The following is a 26,775-nucleotide window of genomic DNA, read 5'->3' as shown; positions in this document are numbered from 1 at the left end:
GGGGCCGCAGTAACTCTTTCGAACAATCTCTCAGCCCATCAACAATCCGCTCCTAAATTTTTGGTGACCAGGCACTTATCAAAGGAGCAACTTCACATTTTGGTTTGGTCGTGATGGTAGTTATTTGGATTGGCATTTTCAGGTTTCGCGCATTGTCTGAGAATTTTTCCCCCAACTGCCCACAAAAACATGATAACCGCAATATAGGACGCAACAATAATTCGCCTGCAGTTACCCCGGCGGCGTAAGTTATTCTGTTAAGTTGTATTACTGCAAAGTTTCATAAAAAAACATTTAATCGTTTCTGCATCAAAGAGAAGCAAACAAGTATACATATCTATTTCGTTCGCTAAAAATCATTGCACTATCTTCTATTTTGGCCCAATAAACATACATTTTACACAATATCGTATATAGCGCAATTTTGTTGTTCTGTCTAAGGACCCCCTTACTTTTCTACTTTGGCCCCCAAAGGACTTCAATTAGTCCTTCTACGACTTCAATTCACATCCCTACGAAAAATCCATAGAGTACTGTCAATAGTGTCAAATTGAAACTTGTTTATATTTTGGTTTTGTAGTTTGGATTTGCGGTTAAAAGTGAAGTAACTCTGTAAAAACCGTTTCATTTTAATTGAAAAATTCACGAACAAAATGGAGAATATATTAGTTCTAAAAGACAACAAGACGGTTCCGGATATAGTTCACGAATATAGTCCTACGCTAAAGTTTGGACACATACCTTTGGTGATAGATAATGGTTAGAACTTATTTATTACAATTTATGAAAGAAACGTTTATTCGTTTAGTTTTCTAAAATTACCTTGAGTATGTCATATCATTGATATTTTTTAAATTTAAGGATCGTACCAATGTAGAGTTGGCTGGTCAATTTATGACGAGCCTAACCTTATTTTCAAGAACTTGATAGCCAGGCCTAGAAAAGACCGATGTAAAAAAGATGCAGAGCCGCCAGCCACACCACCAATTCAGATTGGTAACGATATCATCAATATTGAAGCAGTAAGGTTAGTATATAAGTTAAACTTACAAGTTTTAGTCCTAAGCTATTCAAAGTTGTCTCTTATAATTTCCAGACGGGATTTAATGTTTAGATGTAGAATGTAAATGTAATATAGATGCTACTGCTATGATTAGTGAGAGTACTGTTCGCTTTTGGAACTTCAAATTGTAATAACAATTTCTTTACATGTTTATATTGTTGTATTAACAATAGTCATTTTGTTGAATATAGCTATAGTATTTAAAAAGAAAAGGTTCAAAGTTGAAGTAATTTGAATTTGTTCAGAAACATTTTGTATTGTTGCTCTTTTAAACACTGTCGCTTATATTAATACACATTTCCAGTATTGAATAAAGCCAGTAAGTCTGACACCAGTCTAACCTACGGGTATTGGGTTGCCCGGCTAACTGGATTGAGGAGGTCAGATAGAGCAGTTGCTCCTTGTAAAGCGCTGGTACTCAGCTACATCCGGTTAGACTTGCAGCAGACCCCAACATAGTTGGGAAAAAGCTTGGAGGATGATGATGATTTCCAGTATTGAATACTCCATTACAAATTGCTTACCAAACTTTTTCAGGTTTCAACTAAAGACACAATTTGATAAGAATGTGGTGACACATTTTGAGGCACAGGAGCAAGTGTTTGACTACATCTTCTCACATCTGGGAATAGACAGCGAGGGCAGTGTGCCGCACCCTATTGCTATGACTGAAGCCTTTGTTACTCCTAATTATTGTCGGCAGTGTATGTATAAACATTTATTACATTTAAACATACTTAAATATATTTTATTTTTATAATGTACTTCGAAAACTCACATAATAAAGTTGTGTATTATGCACTAAGAAAACAGCTTATAGGGCATCAAACATACTACTAATATTGTATTGTAAATGTAAAAACTTTGTAAAGATTTAGGTATGTATGTTTGTTTGAACCTAACAAGGTATATTACTTACTGTTAAGGTTGATAAAAACTACTGAAAGGATTCATGATTTTATAACACCATAAAGATTTTAGATAATTTAAGCAAGTATTTTTTTTTTAAATCTAAAAATGATGCCATGCTCTATCTGATAATTATTTTTATGTTCCAGTAATGTCAGAGCTACTATTTGAAGGCTATGGTGTGCCAGGAGTGAGCTATGGAATTGATTCCTTGTTCAGTATGTACAGGAACAATATCGGAGACACAGCACTCATTGTCAACTGTGGCTACCATACAATACATATCATACCTGTCATCAGGGGGCAAGTTATTGTGGATCATGCTAGGAGAATTAATTTGGGTAAGAATAACTCTATAAAATTAAATTGAATAATCCAATCTTCTTACACTACTTCCTTTATAGTAGATGTGCAATTTTATTTATGAGTTACCTTAATTTTACATACCTATGTACTTTGCTATAAAGTTAATGGTCACTAAAAAGTCTGACTGGTTTTACTCCAGTTTCCAACCAGGTATTATATAACAATTTTCCTATGAATAATATGCCAACATGTAAAAAATATGAACATCCTCGCATTACAGGAGGCAGTGAAATGATATACTACTTACACAAGCTGCTACAACTAAAGTATCCAGTTCATGTGAATGCCATAACCATGTCTAGAGTTGAGGAAATACTGCAGGAACACTGCTCTATAGCACTGGATTACCAAGAGGAGATCAGGAAATGGGCCAATCCTGATTACTATGAAGCTAATGTCAAGAGAGTTCAACTGCCTTATGTGCAGGCTGCCAGCTCTTCTGGATTGACAGGTAAAGCTGTTTAATTTTAGTGGATAATTTATTATAGTTCTTGTCAAACTTATTATCGTCATGAAACATTGCGCGTAACATTAGTATCAGCTTTTAGTGGTGGTTGTGGGGAAGGGATGCGGGCGCGTACTTGTGCTTGGAATTTAGTTGCGGGCCGCCATTGAGTTAAACGAGAACTTCTCAAACAACTCCTCATTACAAAAAAAAAACTATGGTTCATAAAAATGTAGTTTGCTGATTTAAGTGTTTACATTACTTCTAAATTGTAATTTTCGTTTTATTATAGCTGAGCAACAAAAAGAGAGAAAGAAAGAGATGGCGAGACGGCTGCTCGAAATAAATGCAAGAAAACGAGAAGAGAGACTAGCTGAGGATGAAGAACAGTTGAACCAGCTTCTTGCTATAAAGGTGCCTACTTATCTTTCTTTCATTAGGTACCTTCTACCTTAGAACCCAGTGCCCAGTGTTCTTCACTATCAATCATAATGTAGTAAAGTTGATATCTTGTCGTGTTTGTTTTTAGGACATGATAGAAGATGGTGATACTGATGAATTCAATGAAGCAATAAAAGGATTTGACATCAAAAGCTATGAAGATCTCCAGGTAATTATTGTTCATATTATATGTATATCTTTCTATCAAGAAGGATTAATTGTAAAGGGATCATGTTCGCATTCAATAATATAATAAATTAATATATTAATAAATTATTATTTAACAGAGACAAATATCGAACATAAACGCGCGCATAGAGAAAAACAAACAACGTATAGCAGCCGCTGCTACTGCTGAAGAGAATTTGGAGACGCGTCCCACTGGACGAATGAACCCTCCCACGGAACCAGAAGCGTTTCAAGCATGGCTCAGTGAAACACGGAATAAGGTAACTATGTCTTTATCATCGTCTATCTTCCGCTAGAGATTTCATCGTGTGCGTTCGCGCAGCGGAATGTTGTTAAATTTAAAGATTTTAATTATGGAGATAATTAGTGTAAGACGTCCTATAATTGTGTATGGTAAATAAAAATTTGTGTATGCAGCCATTGTGGAGAAATTCACCAAAAACAGATTCCGCTGGGCGAACGTTCACAAGCGTTAGGAAAAAATAAATTGCATTTCTTGAATGAAAAATATTTTTTTAATAATAATGCTACTATTTACGACATTTTAGTTAAAATACGTAACGTTTATTAACGTTATTTTCAATCACGTAGTCAACGGAACATCATTGATACTTGGCAACATGTTGGAGACACTTACAAGGTTTGTGTAAACGTGAAAATCTAGACCCCAAACTGCATACTTTAAGAACTAAGACCTAATAAGTGTATTTTACTTTTATATTTTTATCTTTTAAACCCTATGACTTTTTCTAAATCTGTTTTTTAAACAAATATAAACAAATTCAAAACAACGTATGTAAAAATCTACAGCTCTATGTAAGCGCTTTATATGAAAACTAGCTAATGGCCAAACGTTCGCGTAGCGGAAACTTGAATTTCTCCGAAGTTTATGCATGCACTGATTTCATTCATACATAATCAATTATACACAAATACACACTAATTTTCGGACACATCTCTTTTCTTCTAAAGTCTATGGATTAAAAAAAGTTCCGCCAGGACAACGTTCGCCAACGTTCGCCCAGCGGAATCTGTTTTTGGTGAATTTCTCAACAATGGCTGCATACACAAATTTTTATTTACCATACACAATTATAGGACGTCTTACACTAATTATCTCCATAATTAGAATCTTTAAATTCAACGACATTCCGCTGCGCGAACGCACACGATTTCATCCGCTTCCTGAGATAACTATTTCCATCACCCGGATAAAAAGTAGTCTATACTTTTCCTTGACAAATATCTATCTACCATTGAAATACTTTTTCTAATCGGTCAGAGTTTCAAGATTATCGCGTTCAAGCAAATAGGTATACAAACTCTTATCTAAGTGTTATTATATTAGTATAATATAGATGACAGATTTTAGAATTAGGTTTTTAGGACATTGATCCCTTAGTCAAAGGATATTATTTAACTCAATTTGCACAGTGTGCAGTGCACTTCTGACTTCTGGCTACCTTGTTTACTTTCGATCCTATATTATTGAAATATCCTGTGTAAAGGTAGGATTTGTAAGTGTGCATTTGCGGATGTCTGTTACTCTTTCAGGCAAAAACCACAGAATAGATTTTAATTCAACTGACGTATGGCTCACCCACATTCGTCAAATAAAATATCTGTAACAGTTTACAAAAGTCATAGAGTAATAATAATATATTGTCTGGTCCAGTACCGCGAGCTGGTGGGTCGGCGCGAGGCCCGGCGGGCGCGTCGCGCGGCGATGGTGAAGCGTCGCACGGCGGCGGCGGCCGAGCGCATGCGCGTCATCTCGCGCCTCGCCGCCGCCGGGGACGACTTCGGCAACCAGGACTCCGACTGGGATGCTTATAAAAGGTAACGTTGAAGGCTGGTTTGTAGGTAAACCCGTGATATTTAAACTTAGTACATACCTATCATTATAATTTGAACCCTTGACCTTTTGAATGAGACTGTATTTCAAGATTTTTTTATTTTCATTATTACGTACAAAATATACCTAATCCATGAACTTGTAGTGAAAATTAATCGAACATCTCAGTCACAATGCGTAATTCATTTTGATATTTCTTTGCCTATCATTAAGGCAATCTTAGACCCTATTTATATTTTTGTACAAATCCCTAATCTCTTGTTTCAGTATCAGCCGTGAAGCAGATTCCGACTCAGAAGCGGACGGCGAGCGTCTGCTAGAGTTGGAGGAAGCTCTTCGTGAATACGAGCCCCCGCCAGCTAACTCCAGTCAGCACCATCAACTGCATCTGGCTATAGAACCATTGAGGTATTGAAATCCTAACTATAATATTTTGAATACAAATGTGTGTTTCTTTATGACGCTTTTACAGAACAAGGTTAGATATGATTCGGGGGTGGTCAAGTCGTTAAAAAACGTTTTATTCTCTTTTTACAATGTATATGATTATTGAAACGTATAGACACGCTCTTTGTTATTTTCCTTCAATCTTTTAATTAAAAATACTCATGTGTGTGATGCATAATAGTGAAATATCGTCGCTGTCATGGCGTGGATAAAAAATTGTTGACCATCATCATTGAACCAGTCATTGATGAAGGCCCAATATATTAGGTATGATATTTCATTGCGAATATATTTATATATTTTATTTCAGGGCTCCAGAACTGATGTTCCAGCCTTCCATGATGGGCAACTTAGAGGCCGGCTTAGCCGAGACAATGGAATACATGTTCAAACACTTCAGCCCTGAGGACCAGCTGTTGTTAGCCAACAATGTGTTCTTGACAGGGGGCTGCTCACAATTCCCAGGTGAGTTGTAATGATAATAAAATAACATTTTGCATTCCTAAATGTGAATTCCGAATTGGTGTAGCTAGAGTTTATTTTTAAAAACTTCGACAAGTTTTTTAATTTGCATGTATGTGTATGTTGTACCCAAAATTGTATGCATTTTGTGTATAGGTAATCATAAAGATACAATCTTCATTTCCTATGGAATTTTTCCAAAGCCTATTTTTCACCGGCTGTATTGTACTTCTTGTATTTTGAGCAGTCCGTTCCTTTGGCTCTATGTATAATTATGTCCAATATTTCAAATCGATATTGCATTTTCTTATGGACCCAAACTTATCCAGAACCTTTCACATTCCAGGTTTAAAAGAGAGGCTCGAAAGAGAACTGTTAGAGATGCGACCATTCCAATCCACTCACAAAGTTGTAATGGCCCAAAACCCTAGTCTTGATGCCTGGTACGGAGCCCGGGACTTCGCGGGAAGCAATGAGTTCGAAACCTGGTGCATTTCCAAAGAAGAATACTATGAAATGGGCGCGGAATACTTGAAGGAACATTATGCCAGTAATAAGTATTACATGAGCCCAGCACCTATCGTGGATAATACGCTCGCCCCGTCCATCGATTCTAACGTTGTGAAGGAAGAAATAGTAGTGGATTGTTGAATGTGAAAGGTTTGCATTATTAAAGTATCTTTTAAACTATTAAAAATATGTTGTTTATATCCAGCTTATACTTATTGTATACAATCTCGGCCTAAACCTGGAAATTGCGTTGCATCAAAAATTGCAGCACATATTTTCTATATTAAGGCGTCTTAAAACTAAGGGATGTTGGTAAAATAAAATAAAAATGGGTATTGAAAATAAACAAAATAAATAGCCACAAATATCATGGCACGTTTATTTTTTTCCACTACATGGCGACTTCTAAAAGAATCGTGACTTGTTATTTTGCATTCATATAGTTTCATTTTTTATAGAGCTCTGCAAAATGAGCACTAAAGAATAATTTTACAATGTATATTTTTTTTTCATAAAATTAAAATATAAACTCTGTATTTATTTTGATCTCAATATAAATCACTATGAACTGAAAAAAATTAAAGGTTTTTTGTTAGTTCGCTAATTATAATATTGATTGATGAGACTATAATAAAGAGTACATTTAAAAAATCACATTAAAGCATATATATAATGCTGACTACATAAACGCTCTAACAGCCTCTCCCTACCGCTACATCACGTTGCAGATTGTATACTCAAAGTATCAACAATAAACAATATGAAAGACTCCAGTTCTACAAAACAAACCAATATAATTATAATAATAAATTTATCACAATCATTTCAGACTACAAAAATAACTAAATAATCACCTGTAAAGGAGGCTGTGAGAGCTATAATCACGTGCAATGTAAATGTAATACACCACAATTAACAAATCTAACTTATTTAAAATATAAACTAGCCTAAAAATTTTAACAATAAAGAAAAAACGGTTGTAGTTAAAATATTGGTCATTAAAACTCTGAAGAGCTATAACTAAATGACCGTACAAATTATCATCATGCCATGATGTTTGTATTTGAATTTTAATAAAAAATTGCACTCAAAGGGATGTAAAATACTCCAAAACTTGGTAAAGTGTGGCTCATAGCCTTTTATTTTTTGTTTAGCGTATAATTAGAAATAGTATAAAATCAGTGACTTAGAAATAGCTCTCAGTATATAAAAAAAGTTAAAATCCTTAGGCTGTACTCTCGTATGATTATAATGTAAGCAACGCAATATGTTGGCAAAGCGGAAGTTCACGTAAATCTAACGATACAATACAACTAAATATTTATGTACCTTAGACATTATGATTACACAAGGCTCACTGTTATTTCATAAAACTACCACGATCAAGTTTAGTGTAAGTGGTCGGCGGCTCGCGGCCCCCTAGACTAGTAGTCCGCCTCGACGAGGGAAGTATACGTTATACATTCACGGGGAAGGATATGTACGATTTTCTCTAACCAAAATTCAATAACGGCTTACAAAGAAAGAAACTGGTTGGTCCGTCAACCACAACCACTCCGATGTTAACAACAAAATAACAACAACACAAACCAACACTGCCAATTTTATCGCGTGAGTATTCTTTTTAACGTTGTGAATTCCTCAGTCTTTTCTACGGTTCAAAAAAATAAGTAGACAAAGAGAAACAAATCATCACCACTTTCACAATTACGTAAATTCAAGGGTATCATTATTCACTTCTTAAAATAGGTTAACTAACATCGGTATGTAAAATAGTTGCCAACGAAGGCACACAAATTGCAAATCCAACGTATACTTAGCAGCTCTTAGAAATCAGTTGCAAAGTGTGGCCTTCACGGTTATTTTTAGGGTCCTTATTTATTACGAAACATATTCACCGAAAAGTTCTCCTCTTATCAATATAAATATATGAATTATACTCTGCGTGTAGAATTAAGAATCCAGAGTACATCTCGTAATTAACAAGGACCGCGTGTCCTCGACTCGCCAGCTCACTCGGCTAGGGTGAAGTAACGATAGGGTAATGCAATAATAATAAAGATAAAACAATCATAAAGACAGTGAACATAATATAATAATAACAAAAATATATTACTAATCCTAGAATTCAAAAAGAAACAATCACCCTTGCCGAGCGTTAGGAAAACTGAGGGACATCAATATATTTAAAATATGTATTTATGTACTAGGTCACTATGTTGGTGTTTCTATTTCCATCAATAATATCTATGGATAATATAATTATATAAGGTAATCAGCATTGGAAGGCACCTAATACTTGTCGTCCCTACCAATGCTGTTACATACAAACTATTGATAACTATGGTTTTAAAATTTCAATGGTGATCTTTTATAATGGTAGCTGAAAGATTTATACTACTCTTTAAACCCAAGTTCTAGTTTGTCTAAATAATACTGTTATCAATGGCTTGGTAAGAAACTTACTAAAAACGTTTAAAAGTTTATTAATATACGGAAAAGTTTAGATGTTACTCTTAGATTTGTGGGCAACTAAATGCATCCTCATCATATTTTACTTTATCTTAACATACGGTGTACACATTTATTATTTTAAAATGATAATGAGATATTGGCCTATTTTTTTCGTGTTTCCATCAAATACAGAACTATCAAAATATAAAAAAATATTGAGGACTATCAAACAACATTCATATGTATATATTATTATATGTATACTTATGTACATCTACAAGAAATTTTGATCTTTATAGTACCCAAAGTATAGTTCTGCGCTAAATCTAACATTAATTCCAATTATATTCTCAGTTCGATATTTGGTATGACCGTAGAATGAGACATTCCTACAAATCATACACTTATTATAATTTTGAATGGTTTTCACCTCGATATACTTGAATAAATAAACACTACCAATATTTATTTACATTTGCTGAACCAGCACATGGACACATACATCATGGAAATAAAATAATGCATCAAAATTAACAACACGGGAAGTTGTAAAACAATAGGTATAAATGTCGGTTTAACACTATGTATTACATATTAGAGCTCTTACAATATTTTATTTCCAGTTCTACCCTGACCTGCAGACTTAACTAAACTTACTCTACCACATCATTTACATAGAAATGGCACCAATCTATCTTTGATATCAATAATGGCAAACCATAAGGAACCCCCGCAGCGGACACTTTAGCTGCACTACTCAGTGCGCAAGAACTGTCTCAAGGTATTGGAAGACTACTGCACTATACACTATTCATTATTACTATTATTCGAAAAACAGTAAAGTTATGCCTCTTGCCAAAATACGTTTGTTACATATATATGTATATATATTGCGATATCCTAAATGGGTAAATAATTATGTAACAATGTTTATGATGACTACACTTTAAAGTGAATATTTAATCTCATCAGAAATTTGAAAAATATAAATGAAGTTTATCAATGGTGTTATGATTGATATTGCCTAATGTCGCTATCCGCTAGAAGGCACACAAAGTTTTAGTAAGAAGCTTCACAAATTATGCTCTCTGTTTATGAAACGCCCACAAGATACAGCTACGACTCCTAACACCCAGTACGCCTCACTATTACTGCGAGACGCACAGCGCGGACTCCGGCCGGTGACCGCGCTCTCCACACATTGAACACTGAACATAACTTTAGTCTGAACGTAATACGTTTAAAAAATATTGCCAATTTTATGTTGCAACAGGCACTTCTCTGGATTTCTCCAATAAACATCATATTAAAAGTTATTAATTTTGTGAAGCTTTCAATATTGCCTCTCAGGACTCTGCTTGTTTATGGGATTATTATTTGTACTTATCATTTACTATTATTATTATTTTTTTATATGAAACCTGATTTTTATTTAAAGTATTCTTATGGATTAGCCTTGAGGAGTATTATCTAGAGTCCTTTATATTCTTCAGCGATCAAAATACATTACCACTCGTCGGTAACAGCTTTATATAAAATTACTGAACTTCCATATACACTGACACGTTCTAAGTTAAAGCATCGCAATAAGATATTGTTACATTTCTCTACAACTAATGAAGGATGGGTATGACGATGATAAGCGAATGACGAACATTAAAATTTAGAATTTTTTAAGTTGGAGATTTACCATTTACGATTCCAAAATTTATCACTAAGCAAATTAGAATATGAGATCAAAATTTTAGGCCTACAAACTATCATGATGAGACTTTTAAGTATTGATTTATGAACGCCACCACGGAAATTAATATAATCATGTGATGGTATAGATAAATCACAGTTGTAGGTATAAATCACAATGCATATATTATCATAGGCGGTACCGCTACGTGACTACTCACTACATCCTCGTCTCTATTGTGATGTCCACCGGGTGTTCTCGAGGGATTCCACAAGCGTAACGAAACCAACTCGATCCTGCGCTCTGCAGTCCACGCGGACACTTCTAGCTCACACCACGCCCGACCAAATCAACAGTATAAATAAATAACTCCAAATATAATAAACAAATAAGACTGCATGAGTCCATGCTGACGATCCTAGCGAGGAGCTGCCTGTCTCCTGCTCGATTACATCGTTATCAATGATAGCTGCTCTTGTTGATGGCTGCCAAATATATAATATTGCACTCTGGCTGCATGCTGTTCAACCGAGAGCTGGAAGAACGCATTCATCACAATTACAACTCCTGTATTCAAATATATAAAAACTTGCTACGTATAAATACTGATATTAAACATACCTAACTTGGCGATCAGTCTGCGAGATGCAGCTGACCGGACATCTGGGGCTGCGGCGTAGGGGTATGCGAAGGAGGGGGCGACGCTGCAAAAATACATTAAAATTGTAAACTAGGAGCTCAATTTTATCTCACGAATGCGGTTGTATTATGAAGGTAGCATGCACATTGTCTTCGCATGAGTAAGTTAGGGAGCGTTCAGCAGTGGTCGAGTCACAAAGAGCATAGTGCACACACCAGCATAGTTTACCTGCTTTCATGAGATAAAACTTCAGTAACAAGTTTCTTTGAAATTATACTTACAAATAGACGCAATAGACTGTGGCGACATCGCTGACATTTTGCTCGTGTCTTGCATGGACACTTGGGTCCCTTGGGATGTCATGTAACGATTCACCATTGGTACAAAGCTGCAAAGAAATTGGCGTCTATCAATCGCTTCTATGGATCTGATCGTAGGTAAAGCAATTTGTTCTAAGTTTGCGATGTGTATTATTAAAGCTTCAATCTACTTCGTGCTTTGTAGAGAGGGATTCTAAGCCGTACCTTGGTACCTCACTTGGAATGCATATGAACTAATTTAATGTTATATTTCTAAGAGACATCCTGATTTATAGCATACTTTATTTCGCTATGCTTACTACATATATGAATAAAAACTATAGATAAGCACCGATGTAATGAGACTATGAGAATGAGAATTCCAATTTATAGATACATCTGTTTGTATCTCTTTCCCAAAAAAGCTAATGATCGGATTTTGTTTCAACTTGCAGTGATACAGCTTATGCATCAGAACAACATACAGGCTATTTTTAGCCAGATGTGGGAAGTAGTCCCCTCGGTACAACTAGTGTACTCATAAATTAATTATGTAGAAAGCTGTACTGCCTTTCTAGGTTAAAATGTAGTGTTACTTATAACGTCATACCTTAAGTCACAAACGCCGGGGGAGTCGAAGTTGCTGTTGTTAGAATTGTTGGTGTTGGTGGCAACACTGTTGATGGTGCCGATGCTGTTCGCCGACACGTTGCTGTGGTTCTCGCGGTGGACGCGGTTGTGGTGTCTGTTTACAAGTAAGTATTTATGTTATATTTTGCATAGAATTGGTGTATCCTATCCGGCTGTCTGGTACAAGTGGATGACTGTCAAGAGTTACATTACGCAGCCAGTACTAGAACAGCCTCTTTGATCTAGTTGTCGTTTAGTGCGACTGCTGTGCACGAGGTCCTACGAAGAATGTTGACAGTACCGGGAATCGAACCAGGGACCATCAGTTCGTCGGTCCGGCATGGTCACCATTGCACCATATATATGTAATGCTTACTTTGAACAAAACCTCACCTTATTAGATAGCTGTCCCTGACGAAGGAGCGTCCGCAGACGCTGCACTCGTAGCACGAGCCGGTGGAGTGCGTGCGGATGTGCAGCGCGAACTGGGACTTCGACGTGAACGACATCGAGCACCGGTCGCAGTTCAGCGGCTTGTCGGCCACGTGGGACCATCTGGTGTAACGAGTTTGTGGTTAGCGTTTATATATCTTCCTCCTTGCAAGGTGTTCGAAATTTGAAATGTAGACCGGTAATCCCTTTTTTTTTATTTCGGGACCATCAGATGTAAGGAGTTAGCAACATTTATCAATCATCCTCCTTGGATGGTCCCCTTTTAATTGGACTCGAAATAATTAAGGTTTTTTTTTTCAATAATATTCTTTATATGGTTTCCATGTAACTTGGTTTAAAAATACCTTGAAATAAATGAGAATAAATTCTAGTAAACCCACCTGTGCGCTGTTACGTAGCTCTTTACAGCAAAACGTTTCTGACAAATATCACAAGCATATGGGCGTTCACCTGAAACACAAAGTTTGCTGTAAAACTAGAAAAAAAGGGAGGAAACAAAAGCAATGAGTTGAATAAAATCGGTGAAAAGCGAGAATGAAGGCAAATGATGTTAGAAAGACGGCAAGATGCGATTAGAGAGTGATGCAGTCTGAAATTAATGAATGTAAGCCAAGAAATTATAATAAATAATAATACTGAAACTCAAGTGATGATGTAGCGGATGATTAAAATTAAAACTTACAATCAGTTGTCGGTGCCACATCATTAAGTTCAGAATGACAAAGTTTCTGCCTGTTAAAGCAATTTGCCGTCTTCTAAACGAACCATAGCTATCTTCCAACCTAAGTGAATATATCACTACTTTCTATCAATAGTAAGCTACCAGACGAAAAACATTATTGAGTTGTGATTATATTGTGTTACATGCGATTTTCAACGCATTTGAAATGCCATGCAAATAAATCTAGTTGAGTAAGCTTTAATGTGTTTGTTTGTATTATGGAGCTTGTTGACTGCGCATCCAAATGTACGCCCAACATGCAATAGTTGCTTGTTAAGTTTGTGTTGCTAATTGACCTACTGTGTAGCAGTTATATAAATAGTCCTAGTTAAGTTAGTAATACAATGTTTTTTATCTGTTAGTCACACTAAGCTTTTACTATGAATCATCGGTTAGCATTCAATACTTCAAGTAGGCATGGGCGTAGCGAGGTACGGGCAGGGAGGGGCAGCTGCCCCCCCCTGAGCGGGATGCGGGTCGAGCGAGCGAGAGCCGCGAGAGGCGAAGCATTAGACATGGGCAAAATGTTTTATTGAAAAGAAAAGATAGATATGCATCTTTCAATCACTGGGATATGAATAACTCTTTCACATGGGCGTAGCCACACTGGGGCAAGCTGGGGCACTTGCCCCACACTGGGCCCTGGCTCTGACCTATAAGGTGTCTGATTAAACAAAGTTTTTTTTACTAACTCTAACTAACAACATCAACAACATATGTACTATCCATAAGTTACTGCACAAAAAAAATTCGACTTTGAAAAGAGCGTGATCAAAACAAAATGCACGCTCGAGTTCCCGAACGTCCGCGGTGCGCGCGTCATTTGAAAGCGAGCAGTATTCCCTAAAAGAATAGTTGCTATGTGGCGTAGCGAGCCGAGCCATCCATCTAATCCAAAAAATAATGCATTGAAGGAGATGGATCTGGTAGATGTGATCAAAATTTCGGAAATGCAATTTTATCCTAGTGTAAAAACCGCGCTCGCTATTTTGCTTGCCCAGCCATGTACGACCTGTACAATAGAACGATCGTTTAGCACAGTGGTTCTTAACCGGTGATCCGCGGACCACTGGTGGTCCCTGGAGGCATTCCGAGTGGTCCGCGAAGCTTAGCTGCGCGACGTTGCTATACGTTATCTAACTTTATTTTATCGACTTATCTATGCGAGCGAGTTGGTTTTCGTATGGACGTAAATCGGTGTGTCGTACCTAGTCCCCATTCATGAAAATGTTTATTTGGGCGACATTTTAGTTTTGGTTTTGAGTCTTAAAAATAATTATTTCGCGCTCGCTTCGCTCGCGTATTCAGAAACTATATTTATATTTGTCAAGAAACAAAAGTTAAGTACGTTTGGGCTTTTACGTAATAAAGTCCGATAATTTCGCTCGCTTCGCTCGCGTATTCAAAACTATATGCCCTTATTTTGCATTTTCAACAAACAAACAGTTAAGTACTACGTTTGGGCTTAATTTTACGTAATATTTGGTTTAAGTCCGATAAAAATTTCACGCTCGCTTCGCTCGCGGTTTCAGAAACTATATGCCCTTATTTTTGCATTTTTTAACAAACAAAAAGTTAAGTACGTTTGGGCAAAATTTTACGTTATATTTGGTTTAAGTCCGATAAAAATTTCGCGCTCGCTTCGCTCACGTATTTACAAACCATATGCCCTTACTTTTGGCTTTTGTCCTATGTGTGATTGTTTATTTTCTGTATCTGAAAATATAAACCTCTCAAATTAAGAGATTAACAAGTTTGAGATTAACGGGTCAAGATACAAAAAATCGGAGGGCCCCCGCCCTTTGACTGTTGACTGCTGCCCCACCCTGAGCCCAAAGCTGGCTACGCCCATGCAAGTAGGTTGAAGAGCTGTAAGAGCTTGTACACACAGCCGAGTCGTTTAGTTTCCACAGAGGGATATAAGTTGTTGTATAGATGTCAAGTATCCATTACTCTTAACCAGCCAGAAACAAGTAACAAAGGCCATTCCCAGATCTAATGCGTCTATGTCATTTGGTAATTAATTAGTGACCGATATCTGTCTATAAAAACTAAACGCTCCTAAAATAGCTAGGGCCGGTTGTGTGCACAAAACACGCATATGGAGGGAACGCGATGTGGTCGTACCGGTATGAATTCGCTTGTGAATGTTGAGCGTGGATTTCTGCGTGAAGCGTTTGTAACAGACATCGCACTCGAACGGCCTTTCCCCCGTGTGCGTACGCATGTGTATCTCCAGGTACGGCTTGCAAGTGAACGCCGCCGGGCACTCCATGCATTGGTACGGACGCCCTTGCACTGACCACCCGCGCACAATATTAGTCTTTATTCATTTCTTACAACATAGCTATTGCACCATACACAGCATAGCATTATACTCACATAAGACTTACGATTACATAGTTATGTGGCACCGACAACTTTGAATACAAACATGTGAAAATATAGAAAATATAGCAATAATGTCACGAAATAAGAATTTGCTAGTGAAAATGAATGTTTAAATAAAGGAGAAAAAATCATATGAAAGCGTGCGCTGAGCGTTGTCGACTGACCTGTGTGCGTTCGTTTGTGTATATTGAGTGTAGATTTTTGCGCGAATCTCTTGAGGCATACGTCACACTGGTAGGGGCGCTCGCCGGTGTGCGTGCGGTTGTGTATCTCGAGGTACTGCTTGCAGGTGAAGGCGGCGGGGCACTGCAGGCACTGGAAGGGCCGCCCCTGCACTGTGGACGAGCGACACAGTTAGCGCGCGGCGTGGCGGCCCGCCTCCCCGCGTGCACGCACTCTAGTAGCCCACATACGTTCATTCCTCCCTAGTGGCCGCTGCTCGCCGGCCACCCACGTACCTGAGTGCGTCCGCTTGTGGATGTTGAGACTGGATTTCTGTGTGAAGCGCTTCAGGCAGATGTCGCACTGATAGGGCCGCTCGCCGGTGTGGGTGCGCGTGTGTATCTCCAGGTATTGCTTGCAGGTGAAGGCGGCTGGGCACGACAGGCACTGGAACGGTCTGCCCTGGACTGGTGCCCAACACATATATTATAGCGGCGGCGAGCCCGCAAGGACGCTAGACGCCCTCGCTCTACGGAGGTCGCGGCGCGGACCGGTCGCCGCTCGCCGCGTACTCCGCTCCAAATCTTTCACTACGTTAGTTTGAGAAAGGCTCGCGATCGCTCGTGTACTCGGGACAGATTCGGAGGAGAGGCGGAATGCGAGTGGAGAGAGGCGTGGGCGGGCGGACGGCCAGTCCGGCCCGCGGGGTCACCCACCTGTGTGCGTCCTCTTATGTATATTGAGGCTGGACTTCTGCGTGAAGCGCTTCAGACACGCGTCGCACTGATAGGGCCGCTCGCCTGTATGCGTGCGCATGTGAATGTCCAAGTAGGGGCGGCGGGCGAACGCCGCCGGGCATTGCCCGCACGCGAAAGGACGCCCTTGCACTGCGCCCAGTGCACACACAAAAGCGAGTAACGCACGTCGCCGACGCATCGTAGCAACGTGTGCTTTGGCCACCCGCCCACTGCCAATCTCGACCGCATCGAGCGTCGCACGCGGCGACCGATTCGCCCCCAATTTCGTGAACCCAATTTTGATTTCCAGCACCGGACAACGGTGCTGGGGCGCCAAGAATGCGTCATTGCGGCGATTGCATTACCGCTTTTGTGAATGAATTAATATCCATGAAGAAATGATAAAATGATAAATGCTAAAACACCGAGTTGTATGCAGAATGAGAGGAATAAGAGGGCGAATGACCGGCAGATTAATAATATGATAGGCGGGAAATTATCAGTGATTGCAGAAGTACGTAAAGCGCGCAATTGAATGAGTTAAAGAAATCGAGATGTTAGTCGAAAGCAACGAGATGGAAGCTATCAAAAACAGGGAGGGTAAAAAAACGGGTTAGGCGGGCAACGGAAAAATAGGAGCGAAGCATGACGCTAAATGAAATGACTGCATGACGAGTCGCAAGTTAACGCTAGTCGTACCGATAGGAATACTGCGGATTATAATATATGTGGGCTACTAACCCGTATGTATTTTTTCGTGCAAATTGAGCGCGCACTTCTGCGTGAAGGACTTGAGGCAGACGGTGCACTGGAACGGCCGCTCCCCTGCGCCGCCAACACACGGACACGGGGGGACAGAGAAACAAAACAAAACCACGATGGACAAATAATTCTACTCAGCTCAGTAACCGTATACCGATTGCCATTGCTTCCAACTGACTACCATGAGGGAATTTTAACCACGTTATTTGTCCATCAGACATTCTCTCTCCTATAACTTAACGGAAATCATCACAACGTACACATGCTTTACTTAACTGTTTGTGAATAGTTTTTGAGCGTGTGTAACCTAATGTAAGCTTTATATATAGAGACTGAAACGAAACAATGTATCACTTCCAAATCGCTAACCATGTACGGATGACATGCAAAATAATAATTTCTATTACATAGGTCAGGGAGCCCTTAAAACTATTCACAAAACGTAGGTGTCAAAGCCAAAATTGTAGGTACAAGTTTGAATGAAAGATCTGTGTACCTACAGGCATTGTGACTTCGAGACCGAACCAAAATAAAGGAAATATCAAGGGACCCACCGGTGTGTATACGTTTATGAGTGCCAAGGCTGGACTTCTGAGTGAACCGCTTGTCACAGATGTCGCATTGATAGGGGCGCACTTTGTTGATCAGCGATTGGATGTGCTCCTCTAGAAATACCAACAAAATTCAGCTAAAGTAACGGTCCAGCTCGACGCACTGCTAATGTTACTGCCTAGTAACGTGAGCTAACGTATAATAACAAATTCATTGTCTACTTAAGGATTTTAGGGGAAAATGCCTACCAGTGTGTATTTTCCCATGTCGTCCCAGGCTGGACTTCTGAGTGAAGCGCATAAAACAGATGTGGCACTGGTACGGCCGCACTTTCTCTAACAGGGCTCGTCTGTGCTCCTCTATAAGTTATACGAGTTTCGATATAGCATCGCAGCACCCTCTCAAACAATATGTATTTCATTATATTACCTAATATGTTAAATAAATGAAACCATTCACACACATTCAGGGGGAGGTAGGCTATCTCTATAACATAATACACGTTAGTACCGTTCTGCCTCAAGGAAAACGTCACGCACAAGTTGGCAGGAGGTAGAGGTAGGGACCCACCGGTATGTATTTTTCCGTGCCGGCCCAAACTTGATTTCTGGGTGAATCTCACAAAGCAGATGCCGCATTGGTAGGGCCGATCCTTAGCCAGCAGCGCACGTCTGTGTTCCTCTGAACGAAACCATCGAATGAGTCAGAATACGGCTTACACTCAACTGTTGAACGGACTAAGAGGTCGGGCTTTAAGAGCCGAGTACGAAGTGGACAGTACGCTGGGACTGCAGCGAGAGTCGGCACGGGGCGGTGCTAAACATATCAACCCACCCGTGTGAATTTTCTTGTGTCGGTTGAGGCTGGAGCTCTGCGTGAACCGCATCTGACAGAGCTCACACTTGTAGGGCCGGTCCTTCACCATCAACGCGCGCATGTGCTCATCTAGAACCCAGGCCACATTCCAACAACACACGCTCACATTGTTGGCAACACCACGTTAAACAAGAACACACAAAGGATGCCCAGCGACTGGTTGCTAACTACGGCACAGTGATGCCCGAGCTCGCATCGTATCCATTGTGAGTTCTTTACCTCCCCCTGTTTACCTCACATCAACGAAGCCTTCCTCACGCCCTGATCTTTTTGCGAAAAGACTATTAGCTCTATTGGCACAACTCAAAAACTATTCACAGGTCGTATGTTAAGCATATGTATTGTCAACTAAGTCAACGAATTGTGTGTCGCACCAGTGTCCTACTAGGCTAAATGTTTTGTACGTGTACTTTCATTAGATTGAATATGATAAGTAAAATGGATGGTATATAAACAATATTGTATAATAAAGGTGTCTGAATAAAAGTCGTAAAAAGCTCCGTCCAGAGGCCGCGTGCTTATAAGTAAGAATAAATAAGCACTATGAAAATAAAGAAAATTAAGTTCTACCCAGTGAGGTACTGATAATTAATGGAAGAAAGGAGAGACGACATTATATGTACTGTAGGTAGGAATATAAGACATTATGGGGCAAATCTGATATCACATGGTGATACGAACTTGACCAACTCTTCAGAAGGACAAAATCACTATCTACTTACATACATAGTTTCAGAAAAAGAAACATATTTGCATAAAAAATATATATCATAATGCTTTCCTAGCAAAATGCAAGTTATAAATAAATAAATATGTAGCACATCCAGCGTAAATAAAATAATAAGTATGAGTAAACAAGAAAAAGACAATACATAATATGTATAAAATACAAAATAGCTCGTTTATCAGGGCGTCAAAACAGGATATAAGCCATAATCAACAACAAGTAGCCAATGGAAAATTTAAAACAATAACAAAATAATTTTAAATATTTTGGTTTCGCGGAAACAGGAGGAGGTCAACTTGAAAATATAAGAATCCAATTTGTTTCATAGGTAATTTTTGAACAATCCCCTCATGGTACATTCTTAAAGTATGGGAATTTATTTATTGAGTTTTTCCAGTTCAGAGTAGGTAAAATGTAACTTCCATATAAATCTCCTAATACCTCCATCCTAAAATCAGTGTTTAAACATTCATCCCTATAACAATTTAAATATCAGTTTTTTGGGGGGGAATCTTTTCAGCGATTTACAAAAAATAAAATGGAATTTTTCTGTGCATAATGCATTCTTACTTGACTGGCAGATAAAAAATAATATGGAAATTACATTAAATTGCATTCAACAACAATGATGCAATCATCAATATCATCTTAAGATACCACAACAAATATATCGAATAAATCAATATTTTTCAAGCGCTCATTAATTTTGTTTACTGCACAAATGCGATATTGCGTTCGCTTGAATTCGCATTAAAGATTAGGTAATAGTTTGAAAAATATTATTTATTTAGGCGGACGAAAAACAGAACGATTTTTTTGTGCAAGGGACTTTATTAGAATCTGTTTTTTGTAAGCCTGTATACAACACCGAGATGCTTGAATGCAAGTCTCCGTTAGGGTTGGTTTACACTGACCTGTGTGCACGCGTTTGTGCGTGTTGAGACTGGACTTCTGCGTGAAGCGCTTGAGGCAGAGGTCGCATTGGAATGGGCGCTCGCCCGTGTGGGTGCGCATGTGCACCTCTAGGTACGGCTTGCGGCAAAAAGCTGCATCGCACACCTATGTCGACAGGAAAGAGACTCTTAATTCGTACATTTCAATAGTCTAGCATTCTTTCATAATAATGCTACACGTTCTCCGAGTAAAGGGCTTTATTTATTAGGGTTCCTACGGGAAGTAGTTCTCACGTGAATTGGCTGAAATCGTGTAAAACAAGTAGTGTTCAAAGGGTCTGCTGAGTCTGTTAGTCGCATGTAGCCTCAATAAAATGTTTTTTATTAATTAAAAATCACAAACGCTAAGTACCTACATTGTTTGTTTTTTTATTTGCCTTACTATAACTGCTTTTGTAAGACCCTTCGTTACCTGAAAGGGATGGTATTGTACAAATGCCAATAGCATTTTGCATTTCTTAATACACCCAAGTTTTAAAGGTGAGTAAAAACCGGATCAGCCAAACAAAAGACAGTAAGAACCTGTACTTTACAATACTTCCCAGGTACGTTGGCTTTGATCAACATTTTCGGGCCCGTTGTAAGTAAAATTGCTATGGCGCTTACACGTGTTGGTGAGTTTATTTTATTATATTTCTGATCTTTATTGGGTATTCCGTAATTCATATACTTACAGTGCACTGAAAGGGTTTGTTTCCTGAGTGGAGCTTCATGTGGACATAGTATGAAGAAGCTGACGACAAAACTTTGCCACACACCTGGAAAAAGGGGTAACAAGATTTTATTTAGGTACTTTTGTCCACATGAGGTACAGCTGTACCAAATAATTGTCTATGTTTTTGAAGGGGATCGAAATTTCAAAACGGAGCTACTAGTTCACATGGGGTATCAAATGAAAGGGCCTGATGTGCACATTTTAAAATATTTTTTATTATTTTTTTCCAACAAATTTTGTATTTAGGACTACAAAAAACGATTCCTACACTATTTAGGTTTTATAATTCCGGAACATTCATCGATGGAGGAGTCGGTTTTTTTATTAAGCTCCTCAGACGAAGATGGAATTTATATTTTTTCTGTCTATAAGTTTTTTTTGTTCTTATTTATTTAATACATTTCAGATCCAGTATACGAAAGCTTTGTTATGTTATTTCACTCACCTTACAGGCCTGTGGCTTAGATCGAGGCGTCGACTGTCCACCATTTGATACTTCCATTTTAGTTTGTACTGATCCCATGTCCACCCCCATACCCTGTTCAAACGATTGCAACATTGTAAGAAAGAAAACTCTTCGTTTTGAGAAAGTACGTACAGTGAACGATAACCAAACCATTTTCGGCGCAAATACAGGTACAGGTGGTTCACCGTAAGTATTTTCTCGACATAAGATCTTCTAAGGTACGTAGTATTCCGTAATGTGTTAATAGAGAGCGAATAGTCGTACCTGAGAACATTGTCGTCCATCCATATCCATTTCAACTCCTTCATCTTCCATGCCTTTGAAGCTCAGCTGGAAAATTATTCGAAAGTTCAGAAACAGTTCCGGATTATTATTTATTTACCGCGTGAGGAATCTGAATTTATAGCAGAAATTCCGGGATTTGATTTTGATCCGGGATCTACATTTATGCCAAAAGTTTGCGACCGCTCGTATTTAATCAAAAGCATACTTTTATTACCAGATAAAGATGGCATGGGACCGTAAATTTGTGGAATTTCTACTGTCTCCGTTGATCACGTGAACCTCTAATTGGCAACTTACCTCATCGTCTTGTTGTTGCATTTCTTGTTGTTGCTGGTGTTGTTCCATGAGATCTTGCTGATGTTGTACTTGCTGTTGTACTATGAGGCTATCTTTAGAATCCTCCTGGTGTGTTTGGTGATGCTGGTTCATGTTGATGATAGAGGCATGGCTTGAATCTGACCGAATTATTGTTGGGGGACCGGTGTGTACGTGTGGATGAGATGTGTAGAAACTGCAACGTAAAAAATGCAAGTCAGTAACTTCCCCGAAAGTTATCCAGCTTACCTAGTCCTGTTCCTATTTCCTATATGGTCAATTGTGTAAAACCTTCCAATTAAATCGGAATTGTGTGAAGTGTGAAGTCTAGGTTTGGTATTGTTAACCAATATAGCAAGAACACGATATTCGTGACTTGGTGTGACTTTGAAAGTATAATTTTGAACTTTGAAAGTTTGTAGCCTGAATAATAGTTTAGTAATGCGACTTATTTTAAGTAGCTTTTAAAAATCTCTCGGTGATCATTTCAAAAGCTTTTTCTAGAAAAATATTCATAATGTGTTATGTGTTTCCTTGACTGCTTTCAAAACAGGTAACGACTATGACATTGCGCCAATGTTGTGCCCTGTGGAAGAGCTTACCTCATGGGTTCAGCCTTGATCTGCTGTTCGAACATGGAGATAGTGGCGAGTAGGTCGCCAGGGGGTGGCACGGGGACCCCCACGCCCCGTGCCACACCCCCGACGCCTACGCCCCAATGTGCTGGGAAACTAATGGCGACCTCTTTGCTCCCCCATTTTCAACTTCTGCCACCTGCAAAGAACTTCACGTCAAATGGTTATGGAAACTGCAACTAACACCACCTCTTCTCTCAACTTGTGCCAGATAACTTCGTGAGAAGGTACAATTATAAATTAATTTGGTGATCCAGGAACTTTGAAACACGTCCCGAGACTTGTGTCTGATTTGCGGGAGTTGAAAGATTTTACTTCATTAGTTAGTTATGAGTGCTAGCAAGCACCAATTCCTATATATCACCTACTTGATGCATCAATCTGTTCTATACATAAGTGAAGAATGCACAGTCTAAGACCCGAAAAGCCATAAACATTAGTCTCCGCACTGCACAGTAATTACTAAAATTTTTGTCTTAATATTACTGTTGTCTCTCCAATTGACGTCAATCATTGATGAATGGATTCTGGATTAGTCCTTCAATTCAACTTATTTACTTTAAACTTTAATGATTCATAGGTAAGGCGTAAACGTAACAAAATAAAATCAAGAATGTTTCGTTCATTTGGATGACTTTATTTGCAGTTTCTATTTGTTTTTTCGTATTTAATAGTAAGATAAGGTCGATAAGCTGAGGTCCCGCCTAAACATAAGCGGTGATCGTACGCTAAAACATCCGCAATGAGAGTTAAAAAAGCAGATGAGCTGACACATCCTCTGAGAAAATAGAATGTCTCATCTGCCTCTTGGAAAAACACCGCTAAACCTTAAAGCGGAATTTGTCGGCATAAAGTAATCTAAATTAATGGAGTAAATAACTATAAAACACTGGTAATTAATTTGAAAGGTTTGTTTAAATAACTAGATTAGAAAAGTTATTGGGATGGCTTGAATGCGGAAGTTTCTGGACCGGGTGTTGTGGCATAAACGCGCCCAAAAATGGACTTCGAAAAGCTCGGTTAATAGACTGCAGACTATAAATGAAAAATTATAATCCGTTAAGTTTCAAGTCCGATAAGGTAGTAATGATTTACGCAAGTCTTATAACCCTGAAATCATAAATATTGTACTAGTCATTCTTGATGGCATGACCAAAAAATCATACCAATGGGTATATTTATAGGTACCTATGATTTTTTTTATAAAGCAAATAAATAAAAAAATCCATTCGGTAAAATGAGAGACTAACTAATAAATTGGAAATAAAAAGCTTAAGTTTTCGTAACAAATGTAATTAGGTAGAAACAAAATAATACAAAATCAGGTGGTAACAAACAAACAAGGCAACAAAAAAAAATTAGGTACAATGTGCTAAGACACAAATAGGCAGGCACTGACATAGGTTACACGATAATCTAGCGAATATTAGACATCAAAGTACACTTGACAAACAAAAAAAATAAACAGGTAAACAAAAACAAAATAGATTAGGTATTAGGTACAATATAAATTGCAGTTTTATATAAGTAGTTAGGCCGTTGACTGGGCACAGTAGATAGGTGCATAAAAAGCCGGAGATATGTATGCGAAACGCAATAGATAAGTAGTTATATAGGCATGTATACGAATAATATAATAGCATACACTCACACAAGAACGCTTATCTTTAGCATATTTGTGTAGCATATGCAGATATGTATGTAAACTTGTTCACATATACAGCGGTAACTCTAATCGGTAGATATACGAAAATGTAAACAAGAAAACATAATGAAACAGCTAAAATGTCTAACAAATTAAATGGCGGAAGCTCACCGACCGACTGTCTCCACCCAGCCTCCCCCCCGGCCATCAATAAAATGGCCAATTCGTTATTGAATTTTGTCCCCAACTTTCAAGCCGAGGCTGCGCGACGCCGGTTGTCATACGACAAGTAATTTAGTAACCAATACAAGTCTAATGTAAACAAAACGGGTTATAATACTTTATTCAACGTTTCGGTGAAAGTTATGTCATATTATCCCGAGCTAAATCTACAGAAAGTACTTTGTGTTAATACTCTTTAGTTACTATCTGTAAACATAAACAACATTTGCAAACGAAAGACTTGTAGTTATTGGAAATACAACGACCTTTCATAATGTATGGGGGGAATGAGATACAATTTATTATTATTTCTTTTTTATGCAAAATGTTAGGTTTCATCGCGCTTATGTTATTATACCATTATATATGTATATCAAAAGTTATATTCTACTCACATAAGTAAAGAAACACCTAAATATAGTAGTGTATACAGAATCACATAAATTATATCACTAATTACACAATTTCGTTAAGATTGGCCATTCGAATTATGTTTTTCTTAGACACCGACATAAAATGGCTGCTACCTCATTGTTCTGCGCGTTCGTTCGTGCGCATAGAAGCCGTGAACGCTTGGGGACGACTTCTCCGCCAATTAAAATTATGGCGCGAAATTTAAGGCGTCGTTAACTACAATTTAATGTTTTATTTATGTTAATCATTAGCGATGGCTGTCAATACGAATGCAAAACAATTGTATAACAAAAAACGAATACTGTTATGATAAGAATTATGAATGCCGGAATATAAACTAGACTATTGCATTCAATTTTATCTAAATTGTCGCTAGTTAATGGTGAAAATATTTTCTTCTGTTGATGGCGAATTCCGTTTAAATGCTGATTTAATTGATATTCCGAGTTGGTGAAGATATGGCATACTGAGCAATAAAATTTCTTGTATTTTTTTTTCGATTTCCGTGTTTCTTCAGCCATCATAAAATGTGATGTCAAACTTATCTGATTCCTATTGGTAGTGTTATCTAGGATAACTACTGATTTATTGATTATGCTGTTCTGCTTGCGAACTAGGCCAGATAACCTATATCAAAGTCTGCAAGACAACTGACTCTTATTAATTATTCGGTATCTTTTTGCTGTACTCAATAAGGAAGTTCTAATACCTACCCACATAAATTTTATTTAGTCAAATTAATTTCAATTATCTACCAATCTGCACTAGTATCTAGGTATAATAAAATGGATCAGATGAGGTACTTAAGAATTACATTTTATGCTAGGTGATTAATAAAAATATAGGTCAATCTGAAGTGAGTTCGTAATATTATAAAGTTATATTACTGATTGTAGTAAATAGAACGGAACTTCGTCAAAATAATAGCAAATATAATTTTTAACATACTTTACATAGGTAATATTAAAGTATTTTGTTAAGTAAGTTTTAACTTGTGTTAAAGTTAACATTAAGTTTTTTAATATGTTACTAAACTTCCGTTGTTAGCGGGATTATACATTATTGAATGATATTAGTACCCAGAAGGCAAGGTATTTATTTATTTATTTATACCTTGGTATACCTAAATAATGATTTTCCTTTCTAGAAGAACCATTATTTGGTCATCATTCCATATCATGAACAGGTTAATGTGTCAGCTGAGGAAGAAATTACATTCATTTCTTTGATTTTATAAATTCATGTTGTAATAAAGTAAGATATAATTAGTTTTAATGCATAAATAACAGTTCAAAAAGATAGTCCATGTTCCATAAAGAAAGCCCGTTATTATGAAGCATTCAAGGAAAA

General features: G+C 37.9%; 2 protein-coding genes across 27 annotated transcripts; one reads left to right on the top strand and one right to left on the bottom strand.

Moving 5' to 3' along the window:
* The first annotated feature begins 579 nt into the window (after positions 1 to 579).
* Positions 580 to 6,901, top strand: LOC110383368 (actin-related protein 5). Its single transcript, XM_064039173.1, has 12 exons — positions 580 to 759; positions 862 to 1,027; positions 1,601 to 1,767; positions 2,122 to 2,313; positions 2,559 to 2,789; positions 3,076 to 3,197; positions 3,313 to 3,393; positions 3,512 to 3,673; positions 5,089 to 5,252; positions 5,536 to 5,676; positions 6,026 to 6,180; positions 6,524 to 6,901. Exons 1-12 carry the CDS (start codon positions 654 to 656, stop codon positions 6,826 to 6,828), a joined length of 1,992 nt encoding a protein of 663 aa, XP_063895243.1. The 5' UTR covers positions 580 to 653; the 3' UTR covers positions 6,829 to 6,901.
* A 121-nt stretch (positions 6,902 to 7,022) lies between these two features.
* On the bottom strand, positions 7,023 to 25,598 carry LOC110383365 (zinc finger protein ZFP2). Of its 26 annotated transcripts, none has more exons than XM_049850024.2 (22): positions 25,407 to 25,598; positions 23,112 to 23,283; positions 22,492 to 22,705; positions 22,174 to 22,239; positions 21,889 to 21,981; positions 21,403 to 21,486; positions 20,690 to 20,834; positions 19,007 to 19,117; positions 18,743 to 18,853; positions 18,421 to 18,531; positions 18,175 to 18,285; positions 17,600 to 17,683; positions 16,838 to 17,008; positions 16,418 to 16,588; positions 16,124 to 16,294; positions 15,696 to 15,866; positions 13,228 to 13,297; positions 12,788 to 12,949; positions 12,375 to 12,509; positions 11,747 to 11,871; positions 11,447 to 11,529; positions 7,023 to 11,360 (listed from the first exon to the last, which is right to left on the bottom strand). In XM_049850024.2, the coding sequence occupies exons 2-21, from the start codon at positions 23,144 to 23,146 to the stop codon at positions 11,459 to 11,461; spliced, it is 2,412 nt and encodes an 803-aa protein (XP_049705981.2). In that variant the 5' UTR covers positions 23,147 to 23,283; positions 25,407 to 25,598; the 3' UTR covers positions 7,023 to 11,360; positions 11,447 to 11,458. The 26 variants fall into 26 exon arrangements, with proteins under 26 accessions (XP_049705981.2, XP_049706016.2, XP_049706003.1 ...); XM_049850059.2 differs by having other exon boundaries at positions 16,838 to 16,921; XM_049850046.2 differs by having other exon boundaries at positions 11,747 to 11,853; positions 25,407 to 25,597.
* Positions 25,599 to 26,775: the final 1,177 nt, after the last annotated feature.

Source organism: Helicoverpa armigera, chromosome 18 (genome assembly GCF_030705265.1).
Source record: "Helicoverpa armigera isolate CAAS_96S chromosome 18, ASM3070526v1, whole genome shotgun sequence".
NCBI classification, from domain to species: Eukaryota; Metazoa; Arthropoda; class Insecta; order Lepidoptera; family Noctuidae; genus Helicoverpa; species Helicoverpa armigera.
The sequence above is the reverse complement of the archived record's forward strand: the minus strand, read 5'-3'. Positions and strand labels throughout refer to the sequence as shown.